At 40.0% G+C, this 26,420-nt stretch overlaps 1 protein-coding gene across 1 annotated transcript in view; it reads left to right on the top strand.

The window, feature by feature from the left end:
• The first annotated feature begins 4,496 nt into the window (after positions 1-4,496).
• CD180 (CD180 molecule) overlaps positions 4,497-26,420 on the top strand; it is a 29,616-nt gene continuing 7,692 nt past the window's right edge. Inside the window, exons 1-2 of the mRNA XM_077117396.1 lie at positions 4,497-4,726; positions 19,542-19,708. Coding sequence (XP_076973511.1) covers positions 4,637-4,726; positions 19,542-19,708 — 257 coding nt within the window. The 5' untranslated portion in view covers positions 4,497-4,636. The remainder of the gene's footprint in view (positions 4,727-19,541; positions 19,709-26,420) is intronic.

The following is a 26,420-nucleotide window of genomic DNA, read 5'->3' as shown; positions in this document are numbered from 1 at the left end:
TTTGGCTACAAGTAGATTTAACCATCTGGGGTGGAGATTGGGGAACAGATTTGAAACAAAAGCAGAACAAAAACTAGAAGTACAGCAGGAAAAAAAGAAAATATAGGTCAGTTTAACACCAGCCGGTGTCCATAAGATAGTGGAAATTAAACATCTGCTTTGAGAAGCATATTATGGTTTGCACTCCGCTGAAAGAAAGTAAATTAGCGTTTAGGTGATCACCAAGGAAAGCTTGAAGAACCGAGCAAGTTCTCCTAGGACCCCAAGCCACTCCCCAGACTATAATCATGGGGAAACACAGGGAAATGAGAGCCTACACCTCCCCAGATGTAAAATTGGGCAGTACAGTGGGAGCACCCATGGAGTGACAAACTGCATGGAAACCTGGTGAAGTCAAAAGAAGAACCAAAAGATGAACACTTCGGGATCTGTATGAAAATACCTGTAAATATGTGATATAAGGATTCCTACACTTCAGGAGAAATTCAGGGATCAGCAGACCTGTTGTTTTCCCCACTGATGTGTTTGCTGGTCACTGGAAGTAAATGAGTTTCCATTGCCATGCTTTATGCTTCTCCTTTCCCTCTCCCTGTCTCCACAGGGCTGGTCCTTAGAAGGGGAGACAGCAGTTCCATCCCTTGGTGGCACAGTGAGTGAATTTTTTTTACAGCAATCATGATGCTCGTTGCTCCAGCCAAGTCTCCTTCTCTATTTTGCGTGCTTGCCAACAAGGGGCAAGGCCAGTTGGAGTAAGGAAGAAAGAGCAGATTTTCAAAAAAAAAAAAAAAAGCAAGTTTCACTGCATTTTCTTGGCTCAAGCCGATGGCTTTGCTACATAAATGAATAAATTGGAAATCATTCCTTTATGTTTGGCATAAAGCAATGGAATTGTATATAAAGATGGTTCCGTATAGATAGGCCAGTCCAACTCCATCATTTACATCTGAGGAAATTGAGACCAGGGCTGTCTCAATGAAACACACCTAGTTAATTGCAAAACTAAAACTGGAATTCAAATCAGTGCTTCTCTTGGGAGATCTGGAAAATGTTTAGATCAACAGGTCTTCTAATGCATGAACTTCTGATGCAGTTAGAGAAACTAGGGATTTTTAACCTAGAAAGGGGAAGTTTTGGGAACACAGCAACTGTCTTCAAATACCCGAAGAACTGAAAGTAGGAAAGGGCTTGAACCTGTTGTACTGGCTCAAGGAAATGAGGAACAATGTAGGGAAACTGGAGGGAAGATATTTGCAGTTTAATTTAAGAAAGAACACTTTCAATAGTCAAAATTGGCTAAAAGAATTTGGAGGGGAGGGGAAAATAAGTGTTTTGTCACCTGAGATATTTCAGAATAGACTGGAAGATCATTTAGTGTGTATGTGTTTTCTACAGAGAGATAGGGTGGAGAGAATTCAGGCATGGTAGTCATTTGTGTGGGGTGACTTTTTTTAGAGTATGTGAGACTTTACAACCTTTAACCAAATAAGGGTTTCACTCTTGCCTCTGAACTCTAAAACCTATCTTCGCATCTGTTTGAAATAGTTTCAGTTTTAATCTATTTCATATTTCAAGGTATTATACCCCGAATATTTGATGTGAATGCTATGGCACAGGGTCACTCATATTCATTTATTTTCTTTTACTCTTATACACTGGCAGTGAATCTTCTGAATCTATTATGCAAACACATGCAAATCATATGCAAACTGTGTAGCCTCAGAAAATGGCAAAATCTCATGGCCTTAACTGAGCCATCAAACCTTTCCTTAAGAAAAAAAATAATATGCCTTTTCATTGTCTCTGGGGCAGAAGACGGTTTTCCGAGGGTGATATTTACATGAGATTGAAACTGATTCCTCAGAGGAGTCTTTGCCACACATTCTTCATATTTATGTAGAGCTTTAAGGTTGAGAAACATTTTCACATTTTGATCCTGTTTGATCCTCATAATTACCTTGCGATGTAGGCAGAACAGGAATTATACTTCCTGGCGTCAGATGAGGAAATAGAGAAATGCAGTGGCCTACCCAAGGTGGCCTGGCTGACACGTGACGGAGCCGAGGCTAGAACCAGGTCTCCTTCCAGTCCAGAACCTTTCAAACACCGCGACGGATGCCCTCCTTAGGCAAGGCTGGCTGTCACCAGTCGGGGATTGCTAAGACTGCTTTACCAAAAGCATCTTCAGAAGTGCTTTTGTTGTTGAGGATGGCATCTTTAAAAAATTATTTATTTTTTATTGATGTATATTATATATTCCCGTACCATGTAACCATCCAAAGTGTACAATCAGTGGTTCACCATGTCGGCGTATAGCTCTGCACAATTGACTTTCAGTTTTTGTGAAGAACAACATATATACAAAAAAGCAATATATTTCAAAGCACAGCACAACCATTAGTTGTAGAACAGATTTCAGCGTTCATTATGCATTACATGTCCACAATTTTAGGTTTTTACTTCTAGCTGCCCCAAGGTATTGGAGACTAAAAGAAATATCAGTAAAATGATTCAGCAATCAGACATATTTGCTAAACCCTACCTTCTCTTTCTCCCACTCTTTAGGGGATTTTGGACTATGCCCATGCTAACTTTTTCATGTTGGAAGGGGCTGTTGATAGTATGGGATAGGGGGATGGAACCTGTTGATGTTCTGAAGAGGTTGGCCCCTCTGTTTCAGGACTTATCTGGTCCAGGGACCCACCTGAGGGTTGCAAGTTTCTGGAAAGTTACCCTAGTGCATGGAACCTTTGTAGAATCTTAACTAGTGCCCTAGGTGTTCTTTAGGATTGGTTGGAATGGTTTGTTTGGGGTTTGGCAACCTATGATAGGTAGCAGTGTCTAATTGAAGCTTGCTTAAGAGTGACCTCCAGAGTAGCCTCTCCAGTCTATTTGAACTCTCCCAGCCACTGATACCTTATTTGTTATACTTCTTTTCCTCCTTTTGCTTAGGATGGCATTGTTGATCCCATAGTGCCAGGGCAAATCTCACCCCAGAGGATGACATTTTAAGGGTGAACAGAAAATCCTAAATATTCGTGGTAGCCCTACCACAGTGTCACATACATAGGTTTTCACCTCCCACTGCTTTTTAGCATCTACTCTACAATCTCCAGAGAAAAAACATCATTCACCCCATTCACTTTTCAGCTCCTTCCAGAAGCAAAATTTTTTCTTGGAAATTACATTTTGGGAGGGCGGGGGTGGAGGGATGCATGGTCGGGAATTGAACCTGGATCTCCTGCATGGAAGGTGAGCATTCTACCACTGAACCACCCGTGCACCCTTATTGGAGATTAATAGGACAGGCTCTGCAGTGAGATTGTTAAGATCTGAAGCTCTAATTCACCATTTTCTAATAATGTGACCTTGGAGAGTTTGTTTAACTTCTCTAAGATCAGTTTCCACAGCAGTGAAATGGGGGGAATAATAGCACCTTTTTCATGGAATATATAGGTCGGGAACTGTATAAGCAAACAAACAAAAACCTGGCCCAGTGCCTGATGTGTACTAAGTACTCAATAAATGGTAGCTACTATAATTATTTTATTACTGGTAGTAATGTACAAATGGAGGTGGTAGTAGAAGTAATAGTAGTAATATCAGATGTCATTGTGCACTCTGATACAAAAATTGGGTTCTTGGAAATGGAATGGGATCACAGTAGCACCAGTATCTTGTGTATTGCACGTGGTTGGAGCCCAGACAATGTCTGAGGTAGCTATGTTCAACCCATTAAGGAATACTTGAGCCCTGACTTTAATTCACCTTACTCACTGCCACAACTTGCACCGTAATGAGGCAATTGCCGTCTTCCTTCCTAGTTATTTCTAAGAAGAATCAGAGCCAAGGCTGGCGCTCATCTCTCCTCCCTCTTCACCAGCTTCCTCTGTTGATCGCAGGGTACCTCACTTCCCAGTGCTAGGTTGGAAGAGAAAAAGAGGAGGTTCCACCCCAGCTGCTGCAACCTGCTTGAATCACCAGGTTGTGTGATAGGTTTGCTCTCCTCCTCTGCTAAGAACACAGGTGGGGGTGGGTGAGCAGAGGAGCCTAGAGAGCTGCTGAGGCACAAGGACAGGCACAGTCCCTTCCTAAGGATGACCTTGTCCCCTCTCATAGTGCCTGGGGCCAGCCAGTGCCACCACTGGGTTCACTTCTTCTATCTGTCCCCACCGAGTGCTATGCCCTTCCCGCAAACTCCTGCAACTTTCTTAGTCACCCACCTAGGACAGCTAACAAAGTGGCTTCCTTTGTTAGTATGACTTCTTGCTTCCACAGCCTCTCTCACTGAAAGGAACTGGAAGATGTTGGAGTTAGCCAAACACTTAAAAGTGGCCTTAAATCGATAGGAACTGTCAAACTGAGAGGCCACGTGACCAGCCCAAGAGAGCTGCACAATAGATTCATGTTTGCCCGGAAATGATCTGGGCTAATCTAAGACTGGGTCTTCAGCTATTTTTGGCCAGAAAGCGTGGTATGCAAAAGGGACTTCCCCTTTTTTTGCAACGTGGAGACACTGAATGCTGAACAGCCGCTGCATTTCTGTCCTGAGATCACCCTCTGAGCACCTCTCTGGTTGCCAAATTGCTGGGGTCATCATATCATGATTTGACCAAGCTGAGGTTGTCCTAGTCTCAGGATGGCTCTCACTGGCAGCTGCTTCCTTTTGGCTGTGCTGTCTTCTGTGAGCTGTAATGCCCTCGCTTCTTCAGTTCAGACATGCACTGAGGTGAGTCCAAACTCTGTATTTTTCCAGGAAAAACTGCCTGGCAATTTGGAGATTAAGCATGCAGTCCCATCTGAGCTTTGGTGTCCTAATATGCACTGTCTTTCGTAGGGGAATGGGTGTATAAAAGTTTTTCGTTAATATAAGAATTGAGCCAAAGCACTCAGCTGGGGGCTGGTCTGATGGAGTATTAGTAGAAAGAAGTAAGAGTCTTCCTTTTTCTCAAACAACTGCCCCCAAACAATCCCATTTGGAATACAAGATACCAACAGAGTCTCCATGCAGAACTCTCAACCTTACCTGGGGAGAGCTGTTTGTCCAACATGCCCTCACATGGCCACTACCACAAACAGCCCTTTGGTTTCCTGGCTCTCAGGGTGGGGATTAGTAGAGAAATTTGTACCAAGTTAAGTGTATTTAAAAGATTACTCTAAATGAGTTGGATTTCTCCTTGAGTTGGACAACTCTTCATCTGTTTTACTAACCCACAGGAGTAAAATCTAAGAAAAGAGCCATATTACACCTTCTTTTTTTTCTTTTGACCATAACAATATTTGTCAACCTATGGGACGCTCTTGGAGGAGGTAGTGAGAGAAAGAATGGAGAAAAGTCTCAGTCTCTTGCCATCTTCTAAAATACTTTAACCTTCCTTCGCTATATCTGACCCGGGCAAGTGTCCACTTACTCACAACCTGTCTGGCCATGGGCCTCTCTCCAGGTGGTTTGGTGGGCTGCTTTACTGGGCTGGGGCTGGAAGAAGGCCAAAAGTCAGGAGAGGCCACTTCTGAAAAGGCAGAAGATGCCGAGAAAACACTGAGGCAAGGCCCAGAAGCCCTGTTCAGTAAAATTAAAAGACAAGGCAGGTCAAAGATGGACCAAACAAGAGCAAGACTCAAGGTCAGTTCTGGAATTAGGCCTGGAAGCAAAGATGAGCATATGCTTGTTGGTCTTGTGTTAGAGTAAAATCAGGATGGACTCAGGTCAAGAGAAGACACCACTGTTCAGGGAAATTAAGACTGAGAAGGGGAACAGTGGAAGGTTTCTATCAGCCCTGGAAGGCGGTCTCTTCATTTTTCAGGTTGGAATGGCCATTTCACACCAGCATGTAGGTGGTGTGGTAGGAAGTGGGGAGATCACCCCTCAGTGACTGGGCACATGGTCACCCACCTCACGGCCATGAGGTCACAGGTAATACTGTCAACATCAGAGCCCCGCTCTCTGAGAAGCAAGCTATTTTAAATGCCTTCTTTGTAAGCCCGCCAGTCCAACTCTCAAATCCTTACCCAGAGCACAGCATGTGTCGCCGTCCTGCCGCTCTCAGGGGCATCCACGGGAAGGGCCAGGCTGGCTGGGAGATTTTAGAAAGACCGTGGAAATAACAGACCAGTCCAGTTTCCCCCTGAGGATAGCAGGTCCCGGAGTTGCCAGTCCCTTTTAGCGAATGGCTCCTGCTTTGGCAAAGGAAAGACAAGAGCCAGGGACAAGAACCTGGTCCTTTCTTTGCCTGTTCTGGGGACTTCAGCGCTATTCCGGTCTCAGGAATGGGAGGGTGCCAGGTTCTCCAGGCTGGGCCCTGTGCTGCTGGGTGCCAGGTTCTCCAGGCTGGGCCCTGTGCTGCTGGGAGAGATTTCCTTTTTGCATAAGACAGGCAAGACTGGGACCTTCCAAAGCAACAACCTCCCTGCATCCCTCCTACCGAAAGGATTCTGATTTTAAATGGTCTTGTGACCTATTCAATCAACACTGGATCTGTATTTCCTTTTGCCTCTTCTGTCATGTATGAGGAGTTTTCGGCAACAGGACTGTAAGGCTGTTTATGGAGCTCTTACTGTGCAGCAAATGCAAGGGAGGGATCAGGGAGATACAAAAACGAAGGAGGCCTTGTCCTAACCATAAGGAACTTCTAGGCTGCAGGCAAGTGGGAGGAAAGTGGGAGGGGTGGAAAGGCGAACCTTTCCAAAGGCCTGTCTTTGATTTGAGGATTTGACCCCTTTTCTAGTGCAAATTACCCCAGCTCTGCCCACCCCTTTCCTTTGCTTTCCTTTCCTCTTTTCTTCTTCCCCTCAGGTTTAAGCATAATTAACCACAAGACCATGTGACCATCTTTAGTTCATCAGACCCTGTTCTGAAAACCAGATTTTGGTTTTGCTCTGCTTTGTTTGGAGTTTAGTAAACGTTTTATGGAAAGAATGCATGCATACAAAAAAGTTCACATAAAATGGTTGAGAGCTGGGATTTGAACCTAAGAATACCGAGTCTAAGACGAACAGGAAATGAACTGCATAAACCAGAATGACCTTTGCCTGGAGACCTCAGATTGGCAACAAAGGTTTAGGACATGCGCTCTTGGGAGGGTTTTATTTTGTTTTCAGAAAGTAATTATCACTCAGGGATGCAGCTTAGTCAAATTGCTTTCTCTGAGGTAAAAGAGTGATTAATGAGTGAGGGTTGAGGTTCAGCGTCTCAGACATGGGGGAAGCAGGCTGCTGTGTGTGCCAAGTGCAAATGAGACATCCAAAAAGGTAGAAATCAGCACTTGAGTGAAATTCAGAGGGTTCTAAATTAGAAAATGATTCCACCGTTTGCAAGGAGAGAGAAAATACAGTGGGCTGGCAAGGAGTTACAGATACAACAGAAAGAAGCAAAATAAGATCCTGATTGAAAAAATGCAAATGACTACCTGGAGGGAAAAGGGATTGAGAATCCAGATGTAGCACTTGGGAGCCTGGGCTTCCCGGCTCTTGTAAACAGAGCCAAAGGCAGTGCACGGGCCCTACATAAATGGCCTTTGAATTGAATGGGGTGCGTGTTGGGGGGCAGCTGTGAATATCCCGTGGTCATGAACAGTTCACATCAAGAAGGTTCCAGGCTGCAATGGAGCAGCCAAAGCCAGAAGAAATGAGAAGGAGACTTTGGAAATTGACCATACATTGAGCTCTAAAGACAGGAGGATGGGTTCGTGGGAAGTGGTCACGCAGAGCTCAGAGTAACCACAGGGACTGCAGCAGCGGGTGGGTGTGTGCCTGGAGAAGCAACCGAAACACGGGCACCTGGCAGGGGGCTCAGGCCCGGGCCAAATGGCCATGGCCGTGCTCTCAGGTTCCGGTCTCCCCTGTGTCCAGCGTGTCCCTCCGTCCTCTGTGGCGTGTCACTCTCTGTCCTGGAGCCTGATCTCTGCCACCAAAACTTGCTCTCCAAAAGCTTGGATGTGAAGCTTAATGAGAAAGACACAAACCTCACAAAATTGTACAGCCTGAATCAAATCATGAGGAAGCACAACAAACCCAATATGAGGGACCGTCTGCAAAACACGAGTCTGTAACGCTCCAAAAAAAATCAATGTCATGAAAGACAGGGAGAAACTGAGGCACTGTCTCAGATCAAAGGAGGCTAAGGAGACAAGGCAACTGAATGGAATGTGTGAGCCAGGGCTGGAACAACAAAAATTATTATGAAGGAAAATATTGGGACAACTGGCAACAATTGAGTATAGAATGTGGTTTAGATAGTAACATTGCATCAATGTTAAATATTCTGAATTTGATAATGGCACTGTGGTTGCACACCAGAATGAAAGTCCTTCCTCTTAGGAGATACTGGCCAAAGCAGGTAAGGGTGAAAGGTCATAATGTCTATAAATTACTCTCAAATAAAAAAGGAGAATCATGTGTGAGCATAGATATGTATGTATGTGTGTGTGTGTGTGTGTGTATGTATATCCTTCCTGCCTAAAATAATACAACAGATGGAAGGCAAATAAATGCTTCCAGGATGATTACAGATCAGGTCGCATTTTGGCATCATCATTCTCAGTGACAATTTTGGTTGTCCAGGGTTGCACAGGTTGTACAGGAAAGGGGGCCACATGCTGTTGAGCCCAGGACATTCTCTGAAATGTGTTTGGTTTTTAAACTTTCTTACCAGCTGTGTTTCTTGAAATTTGCCTATTTCTCCTCGGACTCAAAGGCAGAAAGTTCATTGCGGTTTCCACCTAACTGCAGGCTATTTACTGTCACGACACAGGCTGGAGATGGGCGTCTAGAGTCTCCTGGGAAGTGTTATCAGCCGGTTCTCATTTTCCCTCTGGGTTGAAATTTGGAGATTTCATTTACCTACCTTACCAGGCCACTGGCTCACTGGAGCAACTTCTCAATTCTCCACTTTCTGAATCACATTACTTCAGTAAAGTGCTTAATAAAGCACACTAGAGGCGGAGGCACGGAATAGTACAGGTTTCAGGCACTTATATATTCAGGAGAAGAGGGAATTGCCAGTGGAGAGCCTTTTGCTCTAAGGTCAGAGTAGAGCAAGACAAATCGAGAAAGCACCTTTTCTCCAAGTGTGTGTGACATCAGTTACGCCAATGGAAACCAGAAAAGAAAACTGTCTCCTTAAAACTAATACCATCCTCAGCAGCTATAGGGGAACCGCTGCACATCCTATTCTCTGTGGGCCTCCATATCCGTGGGCACAAAGGGGGTGTTTGGCAACATGTATCTTTTCCCACCAGTCAGCTAAACCCGAGTTTTAAATGCAAAGTGCGCATTTCAAGGGCATTATGTGGATTTGTTACAGGGCTGGAGGGCTCTGCATCTATAAAACAAAGACTGAATTATGGGGAAATATAAATATGGCATTTTCATCAGTGGCAGTTATAATATTGCCGCAATCTACAAGAAATCTGATGGTTTCCTGTAGATGAGCGTGCTGTCACTACCAAAAAAAAAAAAAAAGAAGTGCATCACTAAGCAGAAATGGGAATGAGTAAAGCAAAAAGCAATTAAAATAGTGACATCTCTACAACATCACACTTCAGAGCAAAGGAGGGTGTGTGCAGTCTTCTGTTTCTAGTTAAGTAGTTCTGCTTGCAGCTCAGCAGGAGGAGAACTGCTCATCTGGAGTGCGATGGAGCACTCTGGGTGAGCAGAGACCTTCCCAGACCTGGAGAGACCACTTAGCATGGTCAAGGTAACGTGGGAAATAGAAGCCTCGGATAAAAGTCTCATGGAGCCAACAAGCAGAGCTTCACTAGCAGCAAAAGAGACACGTGAATTGCTGAAAAGTAGTAAGAGTAGAAATGATAGTAAGAAGCAAAAAGAAGGAGGTCAGTGATGGGAGGAGAAGGGACAGGGAAGTTGAAAAAAGGAACGAGAACAAAATAGGGAGATTCCTAAATTCCTACTATGTACACAGAAAAACTTTAAGCCAAGCCACAATAAAATTTGCCATAAAAATGCTTAAAACTCCCAGCAGCACATATGATAATAGATTCAAAAAAAAGCTAGATTTTTTTTTTTTACATGGGCAGGCACCGGGAATCAAACCCAGGTTCTTGCCTGCTGAGCCTGCCCAAAAGCTAGATTTTTTAAAAAGCAGATGTCATCAAATGATGTGTCACTTTTTTAAAAAAATAAAATTTATCCTGTACATCATACCTTTCAATAAACAAAATATTATTCAAGATGGGCAGTAATTTTCCAAATATTCCCATCTATTGCTCCTTGCCCAAATCTGAACCATTAGTAATTACATAGAAAACACATGCATGCTGATATTTCAAGGGCATAGAGGGGAATAGAACATTTACACGGTAAGGGGAGCTTGCTCCCTGTTTGGGGTCATCATTCAAATCAGCCCACTCATCATGCAGGTTCAAAAGTACCTGTGACAGGTGCTTAGAGTTATGGTTTTTCAATAACATCTCTTCCAGGATGACTTATGGTAGAACATTCACTCACCGTTAGGGAAAGTCCACATAGCTCATAAAAGTAAGCCAAGTAAAAAAATCCTAGGCTATTCTGTGAGCTGCACATTTCCAAAGACCTGGTAATTCAGTCTTGTCCAGCACTCCCTTCTACTGATCTGGCTCTAGCGGGGAGTGTTGTTGACAAGGTCACCAATCCCCAGGAGTAGGGTGTCATTACCTCCATGAAGCCCCAATTGAATTTTATGACACCACAATCTACCATCATCTCCAAAGTCAGGTGACTTTGCATTGAGTCCCCTGTGCATTGAGTCCCCTGATGCCACCTCACACTCTTAGCATCCCATGGAGAGTTCAGCATAAGAGCTTTTGGATTTTCCTTATTCCTCAGTGGTAGACTTTCCTTCTCCATTGCATTCTGCATGAATACACCATGTACTCTGAGTTAGGAGACAATCAGATGAATGACAGATACTGCTGCACTCAGAATCCCATGGCCCTGGGACATCCATGTGCTTGTGTCCCAAGTGCGCTTTCCCTGGGGATCATTTCTTTCTGTCTTAGAAGACTTTTGTGCAAATTATACCCCATCAGATCTTCATATATGCCATACTATCCTTCGTCCCAAAGCATTACCTAGATAAATTGTGGCCCCCACATTCCTACAGGTTTCCAGCCAATTCCTTTCTATTTTATCTAGTTAGGCCAAGATTTATAACTTGAATAATTATGAATCTAAAAAGTAGTGATTGGCAGACTTCGGAATACTCAGATATCTTGGGAGACAGGATGGAAAAATCCTCAACACTTGTGTGCAGAGCTGTGCCCAAATGTGTATGGTTAGGTATCATCGTCTGCACATCTAGAAATTCAAACTTAATTCATGCTTCAAAGTTACAGTAACACATGACATAAAGTCTGTGTAACACGATAGTTTTTAAAAACATTTATTAGTAAAATTTTTAAACATATTCAAAAGTAGTTCAAAGAACCTTCATGGATCTATCACTCAGCATTCAATAACCATCAACATTTTGACACACTAGCTTCCTCTAACTTCTCTTAGATGATATGGCGTAATTATGAATTCATTAGTCTTTATTATCATCTAATATCCTGTTCATATTTAAAGTTCCCTCATAGTCTATAAAATGTCTTCTTGAAACTGCTTTCTTTGAATCAGAGTCTAAACAAAGGCAACTCTCAGTATTTGTTAGCTATACCTTTTAAGTAGTTTTTTGTTATCTCTTTTCTCTTTTAACAAGAAGAGTCTCTTCTTATCTGTCATCTATATTTCATTTTTCTATGTATCTATCTACTCTCCATCTCTGTCATTCCCAGACTGATAAAAATCAAGTTAATGGTTTTATAGAATGTCACACATCCTGAATCTGGCTGATTGTAGCTTGTACTGCTGTTTAACTTAAATCCCCACATTCCTTGTGAACTGGAAGTAAGATCCAAAGGCTTGATTGGATTCAGGTTTTGCCAAGAATGCTCCATCCATAGCTGGTACTTTGTACTTCACATTCTATCACAACAGAAAGTATGCAACATCTGATTGTCTCATGTTAGTGATACTGGTGTTGATCAATAGGAAAAATTGATATTTCCACTGTAAAATTTCCCTCAACTTCTCACCATATGTTTTTGCCAACTATTGATGACAATTGCCTGACTCAGATATTTCATGATGATTTTCAACGTCCAATTTTCCTTCCATATTTATTACCTAGAAATCCTCTGTATCGAACTTTTCTTCATTCACTACAGCTATTTGGTTACCCTGAAAAAAAATTCTTACCAGAAAGGAAAAATAAATGCTTACATTTTTCAGAATAACAATTTTTCAGAATAACAATTGAAGCCATAGCAACCTCCAATGATGGACAATGAGTTTTGTTCTGTGTCTCCTCTCTTTCCTTTGTGTGTGAGTGTGTTTGTATAGGTGTATCATGTTGAACCATGACTTTTTATATATCCAATGTATTTTACACAGTCACTCGTTGGTTGTTTATGATGTTTAAATCATCTTATTTATAGCCAGTGAGAACCGCTCTAAGCTGGTTCCTATGTCCTTTTGTCATTATGCCATTGTCCTTTCACAGATTTTCTTGGCACATCTTGTGTATTTCCTCCTCCATATTTGCAATTTGACATGCAAGGAGCTCTGATTCCCTTTGGAGAAGAATGGTATTTAGAGACCACAACCCAGGCACTTGAGATGCTCATGACTACTAGGTAGTCATTGCTTATAGGCCTTTTCATAAATAAAGCAAATAAATAATCTGTACTACCGCTACAATGCATTTAAAAAAAACACCAATAGATCATATGCAATAGGGAAATAATGTCATTATAAGACAGAAGTCATATAGGTTGATATGTGATTTACCAACGTTTTAATGTTTTGACATGATCAAGAGTAAGATTTGTGACAATTAAATATGATATATTAACAATATATGAAGACCTTAAATAAAAGGTGAAAATCTACAGAAATTTCTACCTTTAGTAATTGCTTTAATGACTTCAACAATTGCTATAGTGTTCAGGATGCTTAACTATCTGGAAATGCTGAAAGTACAAATGAAAAAGATGTTGTCATTTTCCCCCTGTGTGAAAGGAAAGGAAGGAGGGAAGGAAGGAAGGAAGGGAGGGAGGGAGGGAGGGAGGGAGGGAAGGAGGGAAGGAAGGAGGAAGGAGAGAGTTTATGAAGAAGTCTGTATTCCGGATGAAAGCTTCAATTTTGATAAAACTGAGGTGGTTAAAAAGGAAAGCTGGAAGATGGCAGAATGGGATAGGCTAGGATCACCCCTTCTCCTTGGAACAACTAGAGAAGTGACAGAAGTGACTGAGACAGCGGTTCCAGGGTATGAGTAACCACAGAGGGATTTCTACATTACAGGAGAACCTGGGTAAAAAAGCAGAGAAATTATGATGGAGAGGATGAGATGAGTTTTCCCCACCTGGCATGTGCTGCAATGTGCAGTCAGGAGCGAGAATCAAAGGCACACACTCTTGCATTCCCACCGCCATTATCAGCCTGAGAGGTCTTCCCCACCGGGCACTCTGGGTGGGCCGTGAACAGAGGGCCTGAAATACCCAGCCTTACAGCCCGAGGTCACACCACACCGAGGTCACACCACACCGAGGTCACACCACACCGAGGTCACACCACACAGGATCTTAGGGACCGACAGACCCATCGTGCCCACAAATGAGGCGCACTCTGCCCGACCCCCAACCCTGTGGTTGGCGGCTTTAGATGACACAAAGACCTGCAGCCTTGACTGGTTTGGCACCTGGTTGGGTCCTTGCCCAGCCGGCTGACTTAGCTGGGGAGAGGTGGGCCTGAGGGGAAGACATGGCCCAAGGATGCTATCTGCTGAGAAGACACAGAAAGTGCACTCTGGCAAACTATCTTTCTGTTTAGCTTTTAACAGACCTCCAATCCGAATTGCACCTCCTGCTTGAGGTTCCAGCCTTGTCAGTAATTCCCTGCAAACCAAATGCAAAAGAAGACCTTCAATAAAAGTCCAAGCAACTACAAAATCTTACACAAGTGAGGGAAATCAACTTTCAAGATAATCAAATGTCTCGAAGGCAGCAGAAACTCACAAAGCACCTGAAGATGCAAGAAAATAGGGCCCAGCCAAATAACCAAATTAAAACACTTTGAGGAGACACAGAATTTGGAAAAATTGTCCATACAAATTTCCTGAATAAGTTCAATGGGTTGGCTAAAGACATAAAGGATATCAAGAAGACACTAGAAGAGTATAAAGAAGAATTTGAAAGAATAAATAGAAAAGATAATAGATTTTATGGTAATGGAAGATACTGTAGACCAAGTTAAAAATATACGAGAAACACACAATAGCAGATTTGAAGAGGTAGAAGAAAGAATAAGTGAACAAGAGAACAGCACAACTGAATTTGAACAAGAAAAAGAACAGATGACAAAAAAGATGGAAAATTTGTATTGGATCTCAGGGAAATGATGAATATGAAGTACACAAACATAAGACTCATTGGTGTCCCAGAAGGAGAAGAGAAGAGCAAAGGGCTAGGAAGATTATATAAGGACATAATTGGGGAAAACTTCCCAAACCTTATAAAAGACACAAATATGCAAATCAAAAAAGCCCAACTCCAAATAGAATTAGAATAAATCCAAATAGACATACACCAAGACACAGACTGTCAGATATGGAAAAGCAGCAGGCAGTCTTGAAAGCAGCAAGAGAAAAGTGATACACTACATACAAGCAGCGCCACATAAGGTTAAGTTTGCAGAGCTTAACAGGCACCATGGGGGCAAGAAGGCAATGGTATGATAGATTTAAGATTCTGAAAGAGCGAAATTTCCAACCAAGAATTCTGTATCCAGTAAACTTGTTCTTCAGTAGTGAGGGAGAGATTAAAATTTTCACAGACAGGGCGGGCCACAGTGGCTCAGCAGGTAAGAATGCTTGCCTGCCATGCCCGAGGACCTGGGTTCGGTTCCCGGTGCCTGCCCATGTGAAAAAAAAAAAAAAATTTCACAGACAAACAAATGCTGAGAGAATTTGTTAACAAGAGATTGGCCTTGCTAGAAGTACTTAAAAGGAGTTCCGTTAGCTAAAAAAAAAGAGAGAGAGAGAGAGAGAGAGAGAGGTCTGGAGGAGAGCACAGGATTGAAGAATATCGGTAAGGACAACCTAAAAGATTAAGTAAGAGTATTAGTAATGAAAATTTAAAGAAAGAGAGAAAAAAATGTATAGGTCTGACAAAACCCAAAGGATTAGATGGTAGTGTGCCAGTTTAAAAGTATTATGTATCCCAGAAATGCCATGTTTTAATCCTGATCCAATTTTGAGAGGGCAGCTGTTTCTTTTAATTTTGATTCAATACTCTAGGTTGGAAACTTTTGATTAAGTTAATCTCCACAGAGCTGTGACACACCCAATTGTGGGTGTGACCTTTGATTAGATGGAGATTTGACTCCACCCAATCCATGGGTCTTGATTCATTTACTGAAATCCTTTGAAAGTGGAAACATTTTGAAGAGATCCATAAATGACAGAAACCTCAGAGCCAACAGAGAGCCTACAAAAATGACAGGTGTCTACAGAGAGAAAACCGATAGAAACTTCAGAGCAGAGCTGACACAGATATTGGTAACTTGGAGAACAGAGACACAGATGTTTGGAGATGCTTCGAGCCCAGCAGACATCGCTATGAAATGCTAAGAAAATCAGAAACTGGAGAGAGCCAAAGGAAGCCAAGAGGTGAAAGCCAGCCCTGGAGAATCAAAGTGAGGAATTCGCACAGGAACAGAAGCTGACAGCACCAAGCCCAGGAGCAAGGGACCAGCAGATGCCACTCACATGACTTCCAGCTTATAGAGTGTTCTAGGCCATTGGCCAGTTTTGAGAGATGATAACCTCTTGTTGGTGCCTTGATTTGGACACTTTTACTTCCTTAAAACTGTAAACTTGTAGCTTATTATAAAAGCCATTCCATTTCTGGTATACTGCATTCTGGTAGCTTTCAAATGAATACTGGTAGATTCAAGAACTATGTTTATAGTAAGAGCTTTGAAAACTGTTAAAAGATACAGATTGGCAGAATTACCAGTTAATTTTTTTAACTGCTTGTCAGAATGGATTTAAAAATATGACCCATCTATACGCTGTTTACAAGAGATGAATTTTAGACCTAAGGATACAAATAGATAGAAAGTGAAAGGATGCAAAAAGATTTTCTATGCAAGCTGTAACCAAAAGAAAGCAAAAGCCAAGGAAGAATGCTACATATTAATAAAAGGGACAATTCAGCAAGAAGAAATAATCATAAATATTTGTGCACCCAATCAAGTTGCTCCTAAGCACATGAGGCAGACATTAACAAAACTGAAGGGAGCAATAGATGTTTCAAAAATAATAATGGGAGACTTCAATACATCACTCTCTTCTATAGATTGAACAACCAAACAGAGGATCAATGAGGAAATAGAGAACCTAAACAATGTGATAAATGAACTAGACCTAACAGACATTATTTAAAGTACTTTCTCTGACGATAACGGAATGAAGCTGGAAATCAATAACCACCAAAGAACCAGAATTTTCACAAATATTTGGAGATTATATAACACACTCTTGAACAATCAGTGGGTCAAAGAAGAAATTGCAAAAGAAATTGGTAAATATCTGGAGACTAGTTAAAATGAGATTACAACATATCAAAACTTGTAGGATATGGCAAAGATAGTGCTGAGAAGGAAATGTATTGCTCTAAATGCCTATATTTAAAAAGAAGAGCAAAAATCAAAGACTTAACTGCTCACCTGGAGAAACTAGAGAAAGAACAACAAACTAACCCCAAAGCAAACAGAAGAGAAATAACAAAGGTTAAAGCATAAATAAATGAATTTTGGAGAATAACAAAAATAAGAATCAATAAAATCAAAAGTTGGTTCTTTGAGAAAATCAGTAAAATAGATGGACCTTTTCCTAGGGTGACAAAGAAAAACAAGAGAGAGGATACAAATTAATAAAATCAGAAATGAGAGGTCCATTACCATAGACCCTGAAGAAATAAAAAATATCGTAAGAGTATACTATGAACAACTATATGCCAACAAATTCGACAATTTAGATGAAATGGACAAATACCTGGAAACACATGAACAACCTATACCGACTTGAGAAGAGATGGAAGACCTCGGCAAATGAATCACAAGTAAAGAGATTCTATCAGTCATCAAAACCTCCCTACAAAGAAAAGCCCAGGGCCTGACGGCTTCACAGGGGAAGTTTACCAAATATTACAAAAAGAATTAACACCATTCCTGCTTAAACTCTTCCAAAAACTTGATGAATAATGAGCACTACCAAACTCACTTTATGAAGCTAGCAACACTCTAATATCAAAACCGGATAAGAATAACTACAAAAAAGGAAAACCACAGGCCAATCTCCCTAATAAATAAAGATACAAAAATTCTCAACAAAATACTTGCAAATTGAATCCAATGGCACATTGAAAGAATTATACACAATGACCAAGTGGGGTCCATTCTAGGCATGCAAGGTGAATCAACGCAAGAAAATCAATCCATGTAAGAAAACATATGAACAAGTCAAACGGGAAAAATTACGATTATCTCAATTGATGCTGAGAGAGCTTTTGACAAAATTCAGCATCCTTTTCTGATAAAAACACTTCAAAAAGTAGGAATCGAAGGAAACTTCTGCAATATGATAAAGGGCATATCTGGAAAACTACGGCTGGCATCATACTCAATGGTGAGAAACTAAAAGTCTTTCCCCTGAGATCAGGAATGAACAAGGATGCCCGCTGTCACCACTATTATTCAACATAGTGCTGGAAGTTCTAGCCAGAGCAATCAGGCAAGACCAAGAAATAAAAGACATCCAGATATGAAAGGAAGTAGTAAAATTTTCATTGTTTGCAGATGACATGAGCCTGTATTTGGAAAAATCCTGAGAAATCTATAACAAAGCTACTTGAGGTAATAAACAAATTCAGTGAAGTGGCAGGATACAAGTTTAATGTGCAAATGTCAGTAATGTTCCCATAAGCAAGTAATGACTTAACTGAGGAGACAATTTAGAAAAAAATCCATTCACAATAACAACTAAAAGAATCAAGTATCTAGGAATAAACTTAACTAGGGATGTAAGGGACCTGTACATAGAAAACTACAAAACATAGCTAAAAGAAAACAAAGAAGATCTAAATTTTAGGGTGGAAAGACATTCCATGTTCATGGATAGAAAGGCTTAATATTAAGATGTCAATTCTATGCAAATTGATCTACAGCTTCAAGGTAATAATAAAAGTTCCAACAATCTACTCTGAAGACTTGGAAAATCTAGTCATCAAATTTATTTGGAAGGAAAAAGGATCCCAAATGGCTAAAACATCCTAAAAAAGAAGAATGAAGTGGGAAGACTCACACTTCCTGACTTTAAAACTTATTATAAAGCCACAGTGGTCAAAACAGAATGGTATTGGCACAAAAATAGACATATTGACCAATGGAAGTGAATTGAGAGTTCAGAAATAGACCCTCAGATCTATGGTCAATTGATCTTTGACAAGGCCCCCAAATCTACTGAACTGGGGTTAGCATAGTCTTTTCAATAAATAGCGCTGTGAGAACTATGGTCTGTAATGTACATATAACAGTTTCGAAGTAATGATACCAGGATTAAATGAAAATAGAGTGGTTTTGCAATATTTATTCCTCCCTGCATTCCTTGCAGTAGCTCTTTTCCACTTTTCTCCTCCAACTGACGCTTCTGCAGAGTGGGAGAATGTTCCCATCCATAAGAGTATCTCATCTTTACTCACACTAAGGCTGTGTGGTCACAGTGTTGTGTTCTCAGATCGGTTGTAATAAAAATGTTATTTGTGGCTATCTCACAAATGATATACAGTTAGCCTCATTTATTTCAGTTTGCTTTTGAAATTTAGGAATTGCTTTATGTAATTTTTGCTTTTCTATTAGGTAGAATATTAACATGTGTCCAAATTAAAAATGGTAAAGCAAGATACATTCAAAGAAGTCTTGCCTCCAAACCTGTCCTTGGTTAATTCCTTCCCTTCCCTTAAAGACAACCAGTTTTTATTAGTTTTTGGGTTTTCTTCCATGGTTTCTTTTTTCAAAATATAGGAAAATACTTGCATACCTTTCTTAGACAAAAGGTAGCGTAATGTAAAGTATATACTGTATGTTATATACACAAAATATACAGTTATGTGCCTTGCTTTTCTACCGAAGATTAGATACTGGCTAACACTCCGTATTAGAGTCTGGAGATTTTCCTCATTCTTTTTTCAGTTGCAAAGGGCTCCATAATGAGTTCAACTAGTCCTATCCTGATGGATATTTTAGTTATTGCCAACTTTTTGCTATTACAAAATATATCATAATGAATAACCCTGAGTATATGTCATTTTGTGTTTTTGCAAGTGTGTATTTCATAAAGACTCCTAGAAGTGGTATTGCTACTCAAATGGTAGAACATATATATAATGTTGCCATATATTCAATCAAATTATTACAGCCAATATAATTAATATTGCTTCTCTCATCAGAAAGAAGCCAACAGAACATACAACTGCGAAAATTTAGGTCTAAGCAAAATTCCTGACACTCTACCAGACACAACAGAAGTTCTGGAATTCAGTTTTAATTTCTTGCCTACCCTTCAAAATACAACCTTCAGCAGACTCCTAAATCTTATTTTTCTGGATTTAACCAGGTATGTATCTGAGTTCCTTATGCTCCCTGGGTGTTTTACTGGAATAATAACAGAACTTGCATTCAAATTGTTTCCAGAACCTTCTTCTAAATTGCAGTGATAATCTGCTTACTTTGTGTGCTTATCTTTTCCCACAAAAATGTTTTTATGCAGATGAAACATCACTTGAATGAACATCAGTCAATGAAAAGGAGGGTGGATGCTTTTCAAATTCGTTGCAGCAACAGTACTATTTAAAAAGTTCTAAGGACTACAGAAAACAAAATAAAAATAACTATCTTATACTAAATTAGATGCTATATCTTACTACATTTTAACATAGTTGAGCATTATTGGGTGACAACATTTCAAGAAAAATTTATCGGAGAAATACAGACACTCTTCACAAACTTTTCTTCCCTACAAGTTGGGAAAAGTGAGCCAAAGCTCAAAGAGTATTTAAGAACCTCTAGGCAGATGTATTCCCAGGACATAACGGATGAAAACAAAAGGGTTTTGCAGGTTGTGTGTGTGTATGTGGAAGAGGGGAAAGAGCCTTGCATTCCTTGCAGTAGCTCTTTTCCTCCACTTTGCTCCTTCAAATGAAGCTTCTGCAGAGTGGGAGAATGTTCACATCCATTGGACTGTTTCATCTTTAGAACAACCACTGTGAAGTAGCCACGGGGAGAATTATCCCCATCTATGGTTAGATGAGGACACGGAGATTTGAGGAGGTTCTGTGAAGGTGTTTAAGGTCACAGAGCGAGGAAACTAGGACTCTGCTCTCCTGGCTCTCAGTCCAGAATCCATCAAACAAATCCAGGTCACGTTCGCAGCAAAGCTCCAACTATGTGCTTGCCAATGCTTGCCTGGGAGACAGCGTTACTCCTTAAGGTACAGACCAAGTTCAGGCTGTTACCTACTCTTTATTCCCCAAGGAAATTTACTTCCTTCTCCTTTCCGGTTCTTCCTTTTTAAGTAAAATGGCATTTGCTGCAGTTTTAAAGAGCTAGTGCTCTTTACATCCGGATAGGTTTCTGTTTTCAGGGTTTCAGAGTTTCCTCTTCTGTTGTTTCCAAACGTGATAAAAATATGAACTCATATTTTGTAAAACCCTCATCCTCTGTCCTTCTCACTGTTTTTTTTTGTTTGTTTGTTTGTTTGCATGGGCAGGCACTGGGAATGGAACCCAGGTCTCTGGCAAGGCAGGCGAGAACTCTGCCACTGAGCCACTGTGGCCCGCCCTTCACTGTCTTTTATTTGACCAAAAATTGGACTTTATTTTTATTTCTTTAAGCAGTTATCATCTTTAGCTTTACCAGCGCCCTCTATTTCTCTTTGCTCATTTTTCCAGCTTGTTTTTCAGACCTTGCTCTCTGGAATGATTATTATTCTTTAACTTCACATATATCCTTAGAAACTCCTTTAGTGCGGTTCTGTTACCAGACACTTCCTCGGTTTTGCTCTTCTGAAAATGTATATATTTTACTCTGGTTCTTGAAAGATAGTATTTATTGTGTGATGCAGAATTCTACGTTACAGCTGTTTCTTCTCAGCCCTTGGATGCTGCCACCTTCCATGGTGGGTGCTGAGCAGTCTCCTACCCAGTCAATTTCACATGTAGGTAACCCATCCTTTCTCTTCGTATTTTTTTTAATTTATTTTTTATTGTGGTAACATATACACACCATAAAATTCGATATTTTAACTATTTTTAAGTGCACAGTTCCATGCCATTAATTATATGTACAATGTTGTGCTGCTGTCACAAACATCCCTCACCAGCTCTGTGCTCCTGCCGGACTCAGCTGGACTTGGGAAGATTGTGGACTAGGCTAAGCCAAGTTCGGACCTCTACCATGGAACAACGTGAGAAACGGCAGAGAACGACCAGGGACAGCAGTTCGTGGGTTCAGGTGACCAGAGAAGAACTTCCACACTATATCAGGAAGATGTGGATGAAAAAGCCGAGAAACCATGGCCGGGAAGTTGGGGAGCTTGGGACCCACCAAACCTATTGTGGCTACCAGCGGGTTCTAGGCCGAGGTGCACAGCGCCGGCCCCCACGCCCAGAGCCGGCGGCTTCCAGCATGCACGGAGCCCGGTGGCCTTGGCTGTGTTGTTGCCTGGTCAGGCCCCTGCCCAGTGGGCTGCCACAGTCAGGGAAAGTGGGGGAATTACTGACCATCCAAGAGCCAAAGGAGACCTTCACTGCAAACCCAAACAACTACAAAACTGTAGATGAAAAAGGGGAGTCAACTTTCAAATTCACCTTATCGTGCTTTTCCCACTCTGCTCCAGACACACGGACCCTGCTGTTTCTTGTATGCTGATCACTTTGCCGACTTGGAATCTATGCACTTGTTTTCTCCCCTGAACTCTTCTCCCCTTGTGTATATATTCTGTTCCTCCTTCGCTTCCTTCAGGTCTCTGGTCAAATGTTCCTGTCTTAATGAGGACACCTATATAAAATAGCAACCCCCTTCACCCCTTTGGCGATCCCTTACCCCTTCCTTTACCTTATTTTCTCCATAGTCTTTATCTCTATCTGACATATATTTACTTGTGCATTTATATATAAATACTCTATAATACAAACTCTATGTAGGCAGAGTCTGCATTTGTTTTGTTCTAAGCTTTTTATTTAGAACCTGGGTCACACTCAATAAATAAATCTTTTCTGACTGAATGAAAAAATAAATCAATAACCTTATCAAGATGCCAAGAAAAAAATTACAAAGCATATGAAGAAACAAGAAGATATGGCCAAGCCAAATGACCAAATTAAAACACTGGAGGAAACACAGAGTTTGGAATAACTAATCGAAGACGTTCAAACAAATCTCCTAAATAACTTCAATGAGTTGACTAAAGAGATTAAGGTATCAAGAAGACACCAGAAAAGCATAAGAAGAATTTGAAAGAATAAATAGAAAAATAGCAAATCTTATGGAAATGAAAGATACTGTGTATCAAATTAAAAATGTACTAGAGACTCACAACAGCAGATTTCAAGAGGTAGTAGAAATAAGCAAACTAGAGGACAGAGCCAACTGAATGTAAATGCATGAAAGAACAAATGGTGAAAAAATGGAAAGATTTCAATCGGATCTCAGGGGAATGTTTGACAACATGGAGCGCACAACTACAAGAATCACTGGTTTTCCAGAATGAAGAGATGAGTAAAGGGGTAGGAATATTGTTTATTACATAATTGGGGGAAACTTCCCAACCCTTTTAAAAGACATAAATATGAAATAAAAGTAGCCCAATGAACTCCAAATTGGATAAATCCAAATAGACACATGCCAAGACACATACTAATCAGACAGTCAAATTCTGAAGAGAAGGAGAGAGTCCTGAAAGCAGTAAGAGAAAAGTGATTCAACACATACAAGGGAAGCCAAATAAGGCTAAGCATTAACTAATACTGGGCACCACGGAGGCAAGAAGGCAGTGGTATGATATATTTAAGATTCTGAAGGAGAAAAATGGCCAGAGAAGAATTCTTTATCCAGCAATTCTGTCTTTCAAAAGTGAGAGAGAATTTAGAATTTTCACAGGTAAACAAATACTGAGAAAATTTGTTAACAAGGGATCTGCTCTGCAAGAAATCCTAAAGAGAATTTTGTCAGCTGAAAAAAATATATATACAGATAAACAGGAGAGATGTCTGGAGGAGGATACAGAATTGAAGAGTATTAGTAAGGTTGACTTAAAGGATAAAAAGAGAGAGGGAAAATAAATGAGACAAATAAAAACCAAAGGATAGGATGGTTGAATCAAGAATTGCCTTTATAGTAATAACTTTGAATATTAATGGATTAAACTCTCCAATCAAAAGACACAGATTCACAGAATGCAGAATGGATTAAAAAATATAATCCGTCTTTGTGCTGTTTAAAAGAGACTCATCTTAGACCTAAAGATACAAATAGGCTGAAAGTGAAAGGATAGGAAAAGATATTCCATACAAGTATTAACCAAAAGAAAACTGGGGTAACTATGCTAATATCAGACAAAATAGACTTTAAATACAAAGAAGTCATAAGATACAAGGAAGGACACTATTTATTAATAAAAGGGTAATACTAATAATGGTAATTATAATAGTTATAATAATATTAATTGCCGAGGAGTAATAAAAGGGGTAATTCACCAAGAAGAAATAACAATCATAAATGTGTATGTACCCCATCAAGGTTCTCCAAAGTAAATGAGGCAAATATTGGCAAAATTGAAAAGAGCAATAGATGTTTCTACAATAATAGTGGGAGACTTCACCACACCACTCTCTTCTATAGATAGAACAACAGGACAGAGGATAAATAAGCAGATAGAGGACCTAAACATCATGATAAATGAATTAGACTTATTAGACGTACATAGATCATTCCACCCCTCAACACCAGGATACACGTTCTTCTCAAGTGCTCCTGAAACATTCTCTAGGCTACATCATATGCTGGGGCATAAAACAGGTCTTCTAAGTTTAAAAAGATAGAAATTACTCTAAGCATTTTCTCTCATAATAATGAAGTGAAGCTGGAAATCAATAACCACCAAACATCTGGAACTTTCACCAATATATGGAGGTCAAACAATGCACTCTTAACAATCCGTGGTCATAGAATAAATTGCAAGAGAAATCAGTAAATATTTGGAAATGAATGAAAACAAGAAAGAACATAGAGCCTATAGGATGCAGAACAGTCAGTGCTGAGAGGGAAATTTATAGCTCTAAGCACCTACATTAAAAAGGAAGAATGAGCTAAAATCAAAGAATTAACTGAAGAAACTAGAGAAAAAACAGTAAACTAAACCTAAAACAAGTAGAGGAAAAGAAATGAGAGAGATCAAAGTGGAAATAAGTGAATCAGAGAACAACAACAACAAAAAGCAATGGGGAAACAACAAAATTGATTCTTGGTAAAGATCAACAAGATTGATAAACCCTTAGCTAGAATGATAATGTCAAAAAGAGAGAAGATGCAAATAAATAAAATCAGAAGTGAAAGGGGGATCATTACCATGGACTTCAAAAAAATTAAAAAAAAAAAACATGAGGATTCATGTATACCAACAAACTAGACAACTTAGGGGAAACAGACAAATTCCTAGAAACACACAAACAACCTACACTGACTCAAGAAGAAAATAGAAGACCTCAACAATCAATCACAAGAGATTTCATCAGTCATCAAAAACCTCCCTACAAAGAAAAGCACAGGGCCAGATGGCTTCACAGGGGAATTTTACCAAACATTACAAAAAGAACTAGCACCATTCTTTCTCAAACTCTTCCAAAAAATTGAAGCAAAGGGAATACAACCTAACTCATTCTATGAAGTTAATATCACTCTATTAGCAAAACCTGATAAAGACATTACAAGAAAGGAAAACTACAGACCAATTTCTCTAATGAATATAGATGCAAAAATTCTCAACAAAATATTTACAAATTGAATCCAGCAGCACCTTAAAAGAATTATACACCAGATGAAGTGGGTTTATTCCAGGTACACAAGAGTAGTTCAGCACAAGAAAACTGATCAATGTGATAACACACATTAACAAATTGAAAGGGAAAAATCACTTTTCATCTCAACTGATGTTGAAAAGGCATTCAACAAAATAATCAACGAAAACTTACTCAGTATCATAAAGAGCATATATGAAAAACATATAACCAGCATTGTACTCAAAGGTGTGAGACTGAAAGCCTTCCCCCTAAGATCAGGAATGAGACAAGCATGCCCACTGTCACCACTGTTATTTAACATTATGCTAAAACTTCTAACTAGAGCATTTAGGCAAGAAAAAGAAAAAAAAAACATCCAATTCAGAAAGGAAGAAGTAAAACTCTCATTATTTGCAGGTGACATGATTCTGTATTTGGAAAATCCCGAGTAATCAATGACAAATCTACTTGAAACTAATAAACAAATACAGCAAAAAGTCAGGATACAAGATTAATGCACAAAATTCAATAGTATTTCTATACACTAGTAATGAGCTAACTGAAGAGGCAATTAAGAAAAACATTCCATTCACAATAACAACTAAAAGAATCAAGTATCTAGGAATAAACTCAACCTAGTATGTAAAGGAAATGAACACAGAAAACTACAAAACATTGCTAAAAGATATCAAAGATGATCTAAATAGGTGGAAAGACATTCCGTGTTCATAGATAAGAAGGTTAAATGTTGTAAGATGTCAATTCTACCCAAATTAATCTACAAAATCTACAAAATACCAATAAAAATTCCAACAACCTACTGTGAAGACTTGTAAAAGTTATCAAATTGGAAGGGAAAAGGCCCCCAAATAGCCAAGACATACTACAAAAAGAATGATGTGGGAGGACTTACAATTCCTGACTTTAAAGCTTATTATTATAAAGCCTCAGTGGTCAAAACAACACAATATTGGCACAAAGGTAGATATAGTGATCAATGGAACTGAATTGAGAGTTCAGAAATAGACCTTCAGCTCTATGGTCAATTGATTTTAGACAAGAATCCCAAATTCACTGAACTGGGACAGAATAGTCTCTCCAATAAATGGTGCTGGAGAACTGGATATGCATAGTGAGAGGAATGAAAGAGGTCTCCCACCTCATACCCTATTCAAAAATTAACTCCAAGTGGATCAAAGACATATATAAAAGCCAGTACCATAAAACTCCTAGAAGAATATATAGGGAAACGTCTTCAAGACCTAGCAATAG

Source organism: Tamandua tetradactyla, chromosome 9, assembly GCF_023851605.1.
Source record: "Tamandua tetradactyla isolate mTamTet1 chromosome 9, mTamTet1.pri, whole genome shotgun sequence".
Classification (NCBI taxonomy): Eukaryota; Metazoa; Chordata; class Mammalia; order Pilosa; family Myrmecophagidae; genus Tamandua; species Tamandua tetradactyla.
The sequence above is the reverse complement of the archived record's forward strand: the minus strand, read 5'-3'. Positions and strand labels throughout refer to the sequence as shown.